The following is a 15,102-nucleotide window of genomic DNA, read 5'->3' on the forward strand; positions in this document are numbered from 1 at the left end:
AAAGGAAAGAAAACGCGAAGATGGGGAAAATCAAATTCCCCTTTCATTCCCCCATACTATTGATTCTATAGCAGGCAACTAGGCAACATATCAGGGGGTAGTTATAGTTTAAATAAATGTACAAACAGTATAAAGCCGACCAGGCACTAGTCTAGGTATAGAATATACCTAAATAGAGTTATACTAAATATAGATACAGAGTGATTTGAAATAACTACAATATTTGCACTATAAAGGGTGTTCTAAAAAATACACTTTTAAAGAAAGTTAAAAAATGCTTCATTCTGTGAGGGGTTAGTAAAACAATTTTAACATGAATGAAGTAAAAACTATTGAATTCATTTTCATTAAAATTTCAGAATGTCCCAGGTTTAACTTCAAGAGAAGTAATTGGAGAAACCTAAGTCACAATTATGTTTCTCTGGGATATCTTCGTTTTCAGATTGGTTGCGTAATTGCTGAATATGATCTTTTTAAACATCAGATGTAACTTTCAATGGTCACGATCAAGAGCTAAAGTGATTATAGCTTTAAGCCTATACCCCCTTTCATTTTTTCTTTACAGTCCCTTTAAATAATTAAGGTTGTCTACAGTCCCTTATAGTATTTAAAATAGAAATATTTACAGTGCATGCCAATAAACGCCATAATCGATTGTTTCTATAAATATTCAGATTTGATGGTACAATTAAAATTGATCCATGCAATATAATCGATTATGCCTATTGTGATCATCATGCTAAAATAATCAATTCTGTCAAAATAATCGACCTTTCCATTATCATTGACGATTTAGAAATAATCAACTATCTACAGTGATAACCAGAAAACGGTGAAATAGAAAGACGACTTTTAGATTCAGAACTTAAAATAGTTTAATGTGCATGGGCCACAGCAATTGTGCAGTTTAAACGGACCCGTTTCGCTTAATAAGTGATTTAATAAGTGTCTAGTAAAAATATTTGATTTAATATTTGATTCAAATACACTTTAATATTGTTATTAAGTCGTTCTATGGTTATCATGGTACTTATTTTTTTATTTTCAAACTCTTAATCCAGAATTCTCAGTTAGCTTATGAATTTAGTCATTTCTAACAAAACCATCATTACAAACTTTTTTTCTGTATTTTTATTGTAAGAAAATATTAATATTTTATAACTTTAAGTTGATTGAAATATTATCAATTCTCTTTTTAGACCAATTATTTAATATAAATTTTAGACCTCAATATTTCACTCTCAATGAAAATATTTGGCCTTTTATTTACCTTTTTGCTAATCCTTAAATTAAATTTTATAATAAAATGGGTTTGACAAAATTTTCCAACTAAAAACGAAGAATAAAACAACGTTTGATAAACTGTTCTGTGGCGATCCTAAAAATAAATTAATTTTCAATATTCCACAGTAAAACCTTGCATCTAAAGTGAGATCAGAATAACTCCAAAAATCAAATCCTTCGGATTGGATTATACATTAGGAAAAGCTGCACCTCAACCTTCTGGGTATAAAAATAAGGACATTATGATAAAATCGTATTCTATAAATGATATAAAAAAGTTTGTATGTAAAAATAATTATCTGGGACTTACGCTCTAATTTTTTAAATTTAGTTTTTGTATTGTATAAGAAGACAGTGGAAAGGAACTGAACACTCGAATTTTTCTAATATAATCTTTGCAACCTGATGGTGTAAGCTTTGATATTTAGATTCTTAGATGATTCTTAGATTCGGAAAATGTTGCATAAAAAAGCAAGTGGTCAGTTGCTTTTGACATTTGGCTAGAATTGATATATTGAGTTGTGCACATGTACAGGTTTAATATTGAGTTGTGCACATGTACAGGTTTAATATTGAGTTGTGCACATGTACAGGTTTAATATTGAGTTGTGCACATGTACAGGTTTAATATTGAGTTGTGCACATGTACAGGTTTAATATTGAGTTGTGCACATGTACAGGTTTAATATTGAGTTGTGCACATGTACAGGTTTAATATTGAGTTGTGCACATGTACAGGTTTAATATTGAGTTGTGCACATGTACAGGNCCCCTACTTTTCTCCTTCTCGCCGTGGCCTCTATTTGTTGTTTTGGTGAAGATGTAAGAGTAAACTGTTTAAATGGTTGTGTGTGGTGTGTATATACTCTAAAGGACACTAGAAAGCAGGTTTATAATTCCAAGCTCTGAATTTGATATTCAGTGTGTTGGGAAGTTTAACCTAATTTCATTCATTTACAGTTATTTAAGAGATCATTTTCACTTTTTCATCTAACATCATTTTTTATTGAGTTTAATCATGAATAAGTTTCAAAAAAGTTTTCTTATGTACAAGATTGCTAATTTATTATTGGTAAACGTAGGTCTGAACCAACGTCTGAACATACATAGCTAAACTATTTGTCGTCTTTGATCAGTTCCGAGGTGATAAATACGACAGGGGTTTTTCATATAGTAGTAATCTCTGTTTTTCTGTTTGTATGACCAATCATAACTTATTAACCCCATGACCGATATGCCTTAAATCACGTAAATGTTTGGTTTAAAAATTATTAGTTGAGTGTGTTGAAATCTATAGAAAAACTTTAGTTTCAAGGCAAATTGTCGGGTCCCCAAGATAGTATATCTATTTTCAGGAATACCCACAAAGGATGAGACTTAAAAGACGATTGTGCGGAATTTGTTATAGTCCGTTTTCTTGTATTTAGATTTCCTTGCAGATTTGTTTAATCCGTTTTCTTGTATTTAGATTTCTTTGTAGATTTGTTTAGTCCGTTTTCTTGTATTTAGATTTCCAATTGTAGATTTGTCAAGTCCGTATTCTTGTATTTAGATTTTCTTGTAGATTTGTTTAGTCCGTTTTCTTGTATTTAGATTTCCTTGTAGATTTGTTTAGTCCGTTTTCTTGTATTCAGATTTCCTTTTATCTTTTTTTTAGACCGTTTTCTTGTATTTAGATTTCCTTGTAGATTTTTTTAGTCCGTTTTCTTGTATTTAGATTTCCTTGTAGATTTGTTAAGTCTGTTTTCTTTTATTTAGATTTCCTTGTAGATTTGTTTAATCCGTTTTCTTTTATTTAGATTTCCTTGTAGATTTGTTCAGACCGTTTTCTTGTATTTAGATTTCCTCGTAGACCAAAACTGGCTTATTTCTCTGCTTAATCATTTAGTAAACCATCAAAATGCTAAATTGAATGCTAAAGGTAAAAACCAAAATTCAAGCTTCAAATCGCCATATTTTCAGAGTTTTGGGTCGTCTTTACAGTCTCATTCTTTGTGGGTAACCCTGTACTTAAAATACAGTTCCCACTTTAGTTGCCTTTAAGTAAACAATTAACTAACTATAACCAAAAGATTTAATGAAGACTATTTCTCTTTCATCAAACCTAAACCATCTTAACAAACTACCGGGTGTCCTACGAAACATTTCAGCTGAGAGACTACTTAGATAATTTGCAGCATTCATTCGTCAGCCTACTTTAACATGTGTAATTCTCAAAAAGTAGACTGCCCTTTTTTGTGCTTTCAAAATAACTTTCAATTTGAGATACCAAAAATTTAGTTTAAATTTTAATTTATTAAATAACACCAATTTCGAAATCAGCATGAAATTCTCTGCATATCTGAAAGAACAAAATTTTGTGGTCGTTAATTAAAAAATGTTCCTTCAAAAATTAGGTTTGCGAATAAATGCCGCAAACAATTTCATATATAAAAGACGACCTCCAAGTCGTCACTCGACTGTCATGTTTCGTGGGACATCCTGTATGATGAAAATTTGAATGTTTAGAAGTTTGGATAAAGGGTTGATTGAAGCTTGATAAATTGTCGCGAGATGGTGACTTTTTAGCTGGACAAAACATGCTATAATTGCAAAAAAAAGGTTCATGGGATAAAATTATGAAGGAAAGTTTTTTTTTGTATCATATTTTAGTTTATTTATTTAATTATTTCCAGAGGAAAAAAACATTAATTATTTAGGACAAAGCTCAAAGCTGTCATCTGTGTTACTATAACTTATTTGATACATAACTGTAAAAAGGTCTAAAGATACGCTTCCCTTATTTAGCTCTCAGAGAACGATGTGACTGATTTTTGGATTGTCGGTATACAGGTCCATCGTGGGATTTGTCTAAGTTTTATCTTTGTATGAGTTGTATCTTTTTATGTATAGTGTAGTGATCTCTGTTTGTCTGTTTGTATGTCCGATCATAACTAATGATCCCTTTGACTGATTCGCCTCAAATTTTGATTGGAGAACTCGGGAGAACCATGGGAATGTTCTTATCTTGGTTTTTAAAATTAAAAAATGTTGTACATATTTTATTAATATTTCAGAAGGATGAGCGGGAAAGGATTGAGGTTAAAAACTGAGCTGGAGATTCATGCTGTATCTTGCCCCGGAGTTTTCTTCCAGTGTAAAGCTCCGGTAGGTGGAGATGGGTAGAGATGGGTAGAGATGGATTGAGATGGGTAGAATGGGTAGAGATGGGTAGAGATGGGTAGAATGGGTAGAGATGAGTAGAGATGGGTAGTTTTGGGTGGAGATGGATAGAGATGATTTGATGACTACCAAAAGTTTTAATATTATCGATAGTTTTCGTTTTTCGTGTTTACTTAATATCTTATTTCAGAGTAAATTTTTTCATAATGAAAAAAATGAAAACTTACATATCAATACAGGTTTTTTACTGTAATCAGTGCATTGTTAACCGTTTAAAGATTTTTTAATTCGATATACCCGTTTTTAATCGAAGAATTGTGTAATATGCTATAATTTCTCCCTGAAAGCGTCTAGTAGGCTGTGGTTGCAAATATGATACTTATCTTGCCAACTTATAGGCCCTGGGTCCTAACATTTGCATTTCATTTATACAATATACATATTTCAATGCTTAATAGAATCTGGAAAAAATTATAAGTTTAGTACTTTTTTTCAGGTTCATTTATCAATTTGCTTCCTTGGATTCCACGTGAATACAAAACCTTTCCCGCCATCTTTTCCTTTTCTCTTTCATGACAGGTACTAAGTTTCATTTCCTTTCCTCTTTTATGACAGGTACTTGGTTTCTTTTCCTTTCCTCTTTTATGAGAGGTACTTAGTTTCTTTTCCTTTCCTCTTTTATAAGAGGTACTTAGTTTCTTTTCCTTTCCTCTTTCATGACAGGTACTAAGTTTCATTTCTTTTTCTCTTTCATGACAGGTACTTAGTTTCTTTTCCTTTCCTCTTTTATGAGAGGTACTTAGTTTCTTTTCCTTTCCTCTTTTATAAGAGGTACTTAGTTTCTTTTCCTTTCCTCTTGCATGACAGGTACTAAGTTTCATTTCCTTTCCTCTTTTATGACAGGTACTTAGTTTCATTTCCTTTCCTCTTTCATGACAGGTACTAAGTTTCATTCCGTTTCCTCATGACAGGTACTAAGTTTCATTTCCTTTCCTCTTTTATGACAGGTACTTAGTTGCATTTCCTTTCCTCTTTCATGAAAGGTACTTAGTTTCATTCCTTTCCTCTTTTATGACAGGTACTTAGTTTCATTTCCTTTCCTCTTTTTTGACAGGTACTTAGTTTATTTTCCTTTCCTCTTTTATGACAGGTACTAAGTTTCATTTCCTTTCCTCTTTCATGACAGGTACTTAGTTTCATTTCCTTTTCTCTTTCATGACAGGTACTTAGTTTCATTTCCTTTTCTTTTTTATGACAGGTATTTAGTTGTATTTCCTTTCCTCTTTCATGACAGGTACTTAGTTTCATTTTCTTTCCTCTTTCATGACAGGTACTTAGTTTCATTTTCTTTCCTCTTTCATGACAGGTACTTAGTTTCATTTCCTTTCCTCTTTTATGACAGGTACTTAGTCTCATTTCCTTTCCTCTTTTATGACAGGTACTTAGTTTCATTTCCTTTCCTCTTTTATGACAGGTACTTAGTTTCACTTCCTTTCCTCTTTCATGACAGGTACTTAGTCTCATTTCCTTTCCTCTTTTATGACAGGTACTTAGTTTCATTTCCTTTCCTCTTTCATAACAGGTACTTAGTTTCATTCTGTTTCCTCTTTTATGACAGGTACTTAGTTTCATTTCCTTTCCTCTTTCATGACAGGTACTTAGTTTCATTCCCTTTCCTCTTTTATGACAGGTACTTAATTTCATTCCCTTCCCTCTTTTATGACAGGTACTTAGTTTCATTTCCTTTCCTCTTTCATGACAGGTTCTCAGTTTCATTCCGTTTCCTCTTTCATGACAGGTACTCAGTTTCATTCCGTTTCCTCTTTCATGACAGGTACTCAGTTTCATTCTGTTTCCTCTTTTATGACAGGTACTTAGTTTCATTTCCTTTCCTCTTTCATGACAGGTTCTCAGTTTCATTCCGTTTCCTCTTTCATGACAGGTACTCAGTTTCATTCTGTTTCCTCTTTTATGACAGGTACTTAGTTTCATTTCCTTTCCTCTTTCATGACAGGTTCTCAGTTTCATTTCGTTTCCTCTTTCATGACAGGTACTCAGTTTCATTCTGTTTCCTCTTTCATGACCGGTTCTCAACTTCATTCAGTTTCCTCATTCATGACAGGTTCTCAGTTTCATTCCCTTTCCTCTTTTATGACAGGTACTCAATTGTGTTCTCTTTAAAATTCGGTGATGGTGATGGACCAAACCTCTGTAGAGTAAAAAAGTAAATATTACTTCCACATTTATTGAAAATATATTTCGGTCTGTGTTGTCCCTCGTCAGTTCTAACGAAATAATAACCATCAAAATTGATAAAAAAAAATAAAAAATTTGTTGTTAAAAATCACAAGAAAATAAACAAACAAAAAAGATTATTCAAAATAAAAATTTGGGTTGTCAAATGTGTTCTCTTTCATGACAGGTACTTAGTTTTATTTCCTTCCTTTTTTATAACAGGGACTCATATTCATTCATTTTTATTCAATCTCATACTCTTTTCTCGTTCATTATATCTATTCAGTTTCAAAACATATATTCAATGTCATTTAAGGGGTTTTTATTCCCTTGTCCTTTCATGACAGGAAACCTATTTCATATTAGGGGTTTCATTCACTTTCTAATTTCATTACAGGTATTCCCTTTCACATAAGGTGTTTCATTCCCTATTTAATCATGACAGGTTTTCCATTTCATGACATGTATTTATTTTTAAAAAGAGTCACTTTCCCTTTTCTATGATGTATTTAAATCTATACTTTGACAAGACATAAACCAACCTACGACCATCAGGATATTTAAAGAAGCCTGTTTAAATCTGTCCTTTTGATGTTTTTGTGCCAGACAGACAACTTTTAAAGATGACATTCTCTTCATAATGTTTGAGAGGATCTATATCTTTTCTTGTTTACAGAGAAGAAAATTCACAGTTAGTTTTAATTTTTGAAACATACCGTGGTATATTCAAGACGTTAAAACGTTCTATTTCCAATCTTCAGGTTCCTGTTTGAGAAAACCTTTGGAACATGTTCCACCCTGGAGCATCTACAAGGAGCGCTCCAAGCAGAAACTGTCTATATCGAGCTTCTCCAGGTGCAATATATAGTACTGGGCTAGATATATTGTAGCAGGGGTTTGTAAATCCTTGTTGTAGAATACCGATTAATATTTCTCCAGATATCAGGATAATATTTCTCTATATACTTCAGAACTGAAACAAGAAATACAAGAACTTTTTCAACTTTGTCAGGAGAAGAAAAATTGTTTTGTTTCAGGATCAGGGTATGCATCCCAACCTTGTTCTTGCAAGCTTTGAAACTTCAGCTTTGGAATTGCTCTTTCCCTTCCCTCAGGTTATTTTAGTTGAGAACTTATCTCAATATTCTAGTTTTATATTCTATCCTCCTCATCCCTTACTTTATGATCTCGTTAATCCTAGGTTTAGGTTAAAAATTATGTTAAGGTTCGAGGACAGAACTGTCCCGGAGTTGATATAGACCTTCTAATGGAACCTACAAGAGATTTCCCTGGAATAATTGCTCCGAAGGTTAGAGCTCTTTTATTCACTAATAGGACTGCAGCTATTTAAATTCTTTGTTGTCTTATGTTTTTTTCTCTTAGATTGAAGCCTCAACTAGTACAAGAATAGAAGAAACAAGGCACCCAGAGCTAGACCAGGTAAACCATGGAACCCAGAGCTTGACCAGGTAAACCATTGAACCCGTAGTTAGACCAGGTAAACCATGGAACCCGGAGCTAACCCAGGTAAACCATTGAAACCAGAGATAAAAGGTAAACCATAAAACCCGGAGATAGAACAGGTAAACCAATGAACCCGGAGATAGAACAGGTAAACCAAGGAACCCGGAGATAGACCAGGTAAAAAATATAACCCAGAGATAGAACAGATAAACCATGGAACCCGGAGCTAGACCAGGTAAACTATGAAAGACCCGGCTAGACCAGGTAAAGCATGCATCCCGGAGCCAGAACAGGAAAACTAGGGATCTGGAACCCAAAGCTAGATCAGGTTTACCAGGAATCCAGGGTTGGATCAGGTGAATTCTGTTAAAATTAATTATTTACGACCAAGTTTAAAGAAATCAATAAGGTAACGTATTTGTCAATTTTAGCCCTAATTAATAATCCATTTATTTTATTTCATTGTGTTTCTGTTTTAGTAAATTTTATTTTTCATCAACAGTAAAAAGGAAACATCCCTGTCTAGGAGAACTGTATTGAGATTCTTAGTTCTTACAAATAGTAGATTATCTGAGCTAACATGGTTTCTTTCCACACAGTAGAAACCAGAATATACTATATATCATGTTGTACATGGGATCTATCAGTAGAAACCAGAATATTATACTATATATCATGTTGTACATGGGATCTATCAGTAGAAACCAGAATATACTATATATCATGTTGTACATGGGATCAAACTATGAAACACAGTTATGATATTAATCCTCCTGCAGGGACCGAATTTTATGAATTTGAGCTGGATGGCTGAACTACCCACTACCGGTTTAAAGCTAAATAATAGATTCAAAGTTAAAGATTCATAAAGAATTTAAACTGGTGGTAGGCAGCTTAGTTACCTCTCAAGTTAATTAAATTTGGTCCCATATTTAGACTGATGACAATGCTTGTGTTCTACCTTCTTCTCCACCTCCTTTACATAAACATCCCCATCTTCATCCAGGGTAATATCTTGATATCCTTTACATAAACATCCCCATCTTCATCCAGGGTAATATCTTGATATCCTTTACATAAACATCCCCATCTTCATCCAGGGTAATATCTTGATATCCTTTACATAAACATCCCCATCTTCAACCAGGGTAATATCTTGATATCCTTTACATAAACATCCCCATCTTCATCCAGGGTAATATCTTGATATCCTTTGGATCACCGGTTTCAAACTACTCTCTCTATATAAACTGTTTTTTCTTCTTTGATTCTTTATTCAGATGTTGTTACTTGGTAGATCTTCTTACAGTTTAACTAAGATGAAAGGGGGAGGAGAGAGTTTAAATTAACTGAAATAGATTGAAGTATTATAACAACAATATAACATTGATTAGAACAATATTTATAATGATTTCATATAATTACTTACACGAATGTCATCTATTAAGAAAAGAAATCAAAGTATGTTTACATCAGCGTCCATGGTTGGTTTAGGCTTTACTGAAGCTATACTCATGATTAAGGCATATACATTTAAATAGGGTTTATAAGGCATGCGCTCAACAATTGGAAATGTACATATTCTATATAGTAAAAAATGGGAATAGATCAAATGCCTAATTCAAAATAGGTAATCATCTTCATGTTCATTGTATTTATTTCCAAAACTAATATTGAATGAATTTTAATGAACTTTGCTTGAAACCCATATTTGCCTTGAATTTTCTCTATCAAAGTTAACCTACTCATATTAAAACTTTTATTTGAATCAAGCTAAGAACATCCCCGTGGTTCTACCGAGTTCATCAATTAAAATTTGAAGCAAATCTGTCAAGGAGTTCATGAGTTATGATTGTACATTCAAACAGACATTGCAAACAGAGATTTTTTATAAATATAGACATAGATGATATAGATGATGTTGATTATAGATATTAACATTGGTTAAATTGCTTTTGATTATATTGATATAGATTATGTCATTATTGATATTGATATTGAAATTGTTATTGATAATGTTAATAATATTTATATCGATAGTATTGATATTGTAGTTATTGAATGACATTTATATTAATATTGCTGGTGATTGTGATACCGTTGAAAGTGATACTGATGATATGAATTGTAGGTATATCTACTTACAATGTATACACAATACAATATGGAGACCAACGATATTGTAATATGCCTATTGTGATATAGGCAGAAACTATTGTATGATTTGTTGTATTCAAATTTATCCACTTGCTCCTACCGAACATGAGAACTTGAACAATGTATTTGTAGAACCGACCTGGAGAACAAGGATTGTGATTTAAGAAAGAGAGATCCATTTGTCTGGAGGAAGGTAGTTAGTTCAAATATATTTCCAATATCCATTAACTTTTATCTCAAAAACATGAGAATAATATTTTTGTAATGGATCTCCGGCTAAGTAGGATTCCTATTGCTTTGCTGGATATACTCTTGCTGATGGATAAACCTTAGACGTAGAATTTACTTTAGCGGAGAAATGCTGTTATTGGCGGATTTAAAGCTTAAAGTTAAAGGGACAGTAAGCGTAGTTTCAATTGCGGATTCTCTTTAAAAGTGACTTAGTTACTTCTATACCGCAGGAAAACAACAGACAATATCTTTCACATTATTGATTTGCTCAAGATTTCAAGGGTACCATTGTGAATCAAGAATTGCCATCCTTCCATGGTCACTTAAAATTACGTAACAGTCCCTTTAAGGAATTCCCGTTTAAAAACTTTAAGTTAGTTCACTGGATATCGAGTTCAGCCGCTGAATTTCTAGACCCAACATAAAAGTTTTACCCTCCGGTTTTATACAGGTCAAAGAGGAAACCATCCTCACTATAACTCAATGTATTTATTCTTGATTCAGTGTAATATAATTAAAAAACAAGATATTCACATAATTTCAATATGATTCTTAAATTGTTTGGGGTTCAAGGTACAAAATCGAAAATGTGACCCCAAGTTGAGGACCGGTCATTTCGTCCTAAATTACGGGACTAAATTATGCATGAAACTGAGTTTTTGCCACAAACTCGAATTTTTTTTTTTATATTTTCCACTTAATCTGGTGTAAACCTTTGATATTTCAAAATTATAGTATTTGCAACAACAGAATTCATAGTTTGAAATATTAAAGGTCTCCGACATAAGGTTGCAAGGATAAGGGATTAAAAACTCAGAGTTTGTGCAAATAAATCAGTTTCTTTGGAGGATTTCTTTTTTTCCCCCCGATGATTTTACAGAATTACGAAAAAACTATATTTTAAAGACACAAAATTCCTTTTGATCTGTTTTTACAGATTGATGAAGATTTGATACATAGAACTCCTAAAATCCACACAATGTATAACTCTAGACCTAAAAGTGCAGGTAAATGAAAAAGTGTGTTTTTAAAGACTTTATTTTTTAATCAATTTGTTAACAGGGGATGGGATGGGACGTAGTTTTGATGGTGAGGAAAATCAGTTTGAGAGAGGACGACCTAAAGCAAGACATGGACGACCAAATAACAGGTTCTATTTCTTAATATTACTCTTATTATTTCACATCTATATGTATAAAGCTCTTCGCTCTTATATGCTATATATCACTATATCAATAAATGTGGAACTAACATCTAATTTTTTACTCTACAGAGGTTTGGTCCATCACCATCACCGAATTTTAAATGTTATATATATGTAAGCTATAGCTGGCCAAACTGATATGGACCGAATGGGCTGATTTTTTTTAAGAAAACCAATGGATACCCGAGGGGTAATATAAGCTAAAAAAAAAACTTTTAAAAAATTTTCTTTAAAACTTGATTTTTAAAATTCGGTTTTTTATTCCACGGGCAACGCCTGGCACTTCAGCTAGTAATTATTAAAACTTTAACTTTCAGGTCCCATTCCTTCACAGGAACATTTCGGGGTACAAGCTGCAATCATTCTGGAGAACAATCCAGACATCATTCTCCAGAACATAATCAGGAGCATCATCCTTGTACACCTAAACATCACTCTAACCATGATATTGATAATGGACACTGCAATCCTTCTTTCCATGGACCAGGGAGTGGACATCCTCCCTCAAACCCTGGTCCTCCTGATAGATATCCTCAATCTAACCATGGTCCGTCTCGTCCTCTAACTCCAACACAGCATGAGACATTAAACTGTGTACCCATAGAACATCCTTGCGGAACTCCGGTGCATACTGAACCTGGTTCTCCTGGGTGTACTCCTAAACATGTTAGATCAAGATCATCTCATTCTCCACCATGTCGAGATACAGACATAGAACAACATCATCCTCCATACCACAACAAAGTTCCAAGGCACCATCAGCCACAACAACAACAACAACATAGAGTAGATCGAAAACATCATCATAGTCATCAGTCTCAGTAAGTTTCAAAATATCTAAACATTAAGTTTATAAAACTATAGATTAATAAAACCAAAGTTTTAAACGATAAAAAAATGTCTTTCTATAACAGATTCAATTAAACTCTTTATAATTTTTAAACATGGAAACTAATCCAAAATGTTTTCAGAGGTATTCATATTGAAGCAAACTTTGGTAAAATTCCTCCTAACATCTGTAAAGAGGTTTCTAACTGTACTGGGAGAACTGGTGAACAAGGATGTCACATCAGTAAAGAGTGTCACAAGCAATTCAAATCTCATTCAAATGTTCCACAAAACAACTTTTGTTATGACTGCCATAAAATCCATCAACATAGCTTTTGTTACAGCAATACATGCTGCCATAGATGCAGGCATAGTTGCAATGGAAGCTGTCATTGCCATTCTATCTGCTCAGCTGATCATCATAATAGACATGACTGCCAACACTGTCATGATCATATCTGCTCTCAACATTGTGAAAACCAAACTTGCACCCACTGCTATGATCCGGAATGTTGCAATTCTTGCCTTGGAGTTTGTTCGGGAGTTTGTAATTGCCACAAAGAAGAAGAGATCTACATGTGCAGTGGCATATGTGGTGGGATGTGTGGCTCGTTATCTGGTAGATTTACCGGAACAATCAGGTGGCAGCAGGCTAACCCGGAGACGGGGCGACACCAATGCACCAATGGGTGTAGTAGCGTTTATAAAGCCCACCATGGTCACAACTCTCATGACGGACATACTGGAGATTGGAATCATTCCTGCTCACGTCCATATCATTGTTAATTGTTAAAAATAACAAGAATTTGATTTAAAATTCCAAAATGTGTCTTGCTATAAACTCAAAGAAAATTTTGCACTCACGTTACAAGTTTTTCCAATTGTTTGTATGAGAATGAGGGGCAAAATTGTTGAATATTTTTACTCTACAGTTTTAAAAAGGGGGAATTAAATGTATTTTTTTATTACAGTTTCCATATATAGTAAAAAAATTGGTTCACTATGTGGTCAGTGTTTATATCAATGAAGACGACTTTTCCTATCTATGTTTTGATTTCTTAGTTTCTAACAAGCTTTTTTCAAATTACAAGTTTAAAATTAAACAAAGAAAAGCTGTTAATGGACAGCTTCTCTTTGTTTCCATGTTTCTGTGTAACCATGCTAATGAAAGCGTGGCAGAAATCATGAAATTGAAATTGAAAGTCGTCTTCATTGAAGTGATATTTACGAGGACGACTGTATTTTTCATCAACGTGTAGTAAAAAATGAATTTCAGACAAAGATATCATGTGTTATTAATGTAATTTAATAGTAAACTTGCTAAATATGACAGATTGTTATAAGATATAAAATATATATAATTATAACTAAATAAAAATGTTTGTGATATTATTTTATTAATTTACTTCACTAGTATATTATAGTTAAATAATTAGGTCTTTCTGAGCTTAGAATAAATTCACTTTTAACATAATCACCTTAAACATGTTTTCACGTGTATGCAAATTCGTAAATCTTCGTCAATCTATAATTTATATACACGTTGTTGAAGATTTTGAAACCATCTTATGATTGATATATATTTATTGGTAAGTATCTATAACTTTATTCTGCAGATATCACTCAAACTAAAGTTAGAAAAAGAAATTTTTAAAATATTTATTGTATTCTTCTTTGATTCAAAAATGAAGATTTTATTTAACTTTTTACAGGTGGGTTTCAAATTTATTAACCTCAATACAAAATGAAGACCATCATTAGCCCTCTTAAGGGTACAGTTACATCGTCTATATACGCAAAATGCATCTACTGTTTAATATCATACCTACAATCGAAAGTCACAGTTTTCTGAAATATTGACAGAACCGTAAAATCCACGTGACATGCCCAACTTATACAACTGTAAAACCACGTGCTAGTAGGTCGGATATGGCAGGTCAGAAGTGGAGAATAGCAGATATGCGTAGATCGAAAGATACAACATCCTCTTTAGCTCATATAGTCGTACTGTGGTCTTATATTGCCTTTTACCCTTTTCAAGAGATTCAAGAGATTCAGAATGACTTGTTCCAAAACTTTCATGTTTTTAATTGTGAATGTAAGAAATCTCTAATAGAAGTTTCCAGACCCAAAGTTGATGACTTTAGGCATGCCCAACATGGATCTAACACAATATTTTTGAAAAATGGAGGAAAATGAGCGGAAAAATGTTGTTGCCAGCTAGCAAAATAACCGATTTCGGTTATACCGCCTCGTATATACGACAGGCTTCGCCAGAGTTGGGCGGAGCTCCTATCATCATGACCGATGTAGGTCCTGGCGGTATAGTAAACTGCACCCACCAAGAACTGTCGTACATACGATGTAGCATATACTACTACTAATTGAATTATTTCTCACCATGTCTATAACATTCTACATCGGAAAGAAAGAATTCGATTCAGTATATACTACATGGTACCGACATCGAAGTGTTTAGATGTGGGAGATCATATCTTCGCTGTAGTATACTACATCGCAAAGACTTTGCTAATTAT

At 33.1% G+C, this 15,102-nt stretch overlaps 1 protein-coding gene across 1 annotated transcript; it reads left to right on the plus strand.

Moving 5' to 3' along the window:
- The first annotated feature begins 4,344 nt into the window (after positions 1 to 4,344).
- LOC111711440 (uncharacterized) lies at positions 4,345 to 13,903 on the plus strand. Its single transcript, XM_023485806.1, has 12 exons — positions 4,345 to 4,431; positions 4,943 to 5,025; positions 7,443 to 7,536; positions 7,719 to 7,796; positions 7,907 to 7,990; positions 8,065 to 8,121; positions 9,082 to 9,152; positions 10,435 to 10,495; positions 11,471 to 11,540; positions 11,596 to 11,683; positions 12,055 to 12,558; positions 12,709 to 13,903. The coding sequence occupies exons 1-12, from the start codon at positions 4,345 to 4,347 to the stop codon at positions 13,349 to 13,351; spliced, it is 1,920 nt and encodes a 639-aa protein (XP_023341574.1). The 3' UTR covers positions 13,352 to 13,903.
- The last annotated feature ends 1,199 nt before the right edge of the window (positions 13,904 to 15,102 follow it).

Source organism: Eurytemora carolleeae, unplaced genomic scaffold (assembly GCF_000591075.1).
Source record: "Eurytemora carolleeae unplaced genomic scaffold, Eaff_2.0 scaffold1138, whole genome shotgun sequence".
Lineage (NCBI taxonomy): Eukaryota > Metazoa > Arthropoda > Copepoda > Calanoida > Temoridae > Eurytemora > Eurytemora carolleeae.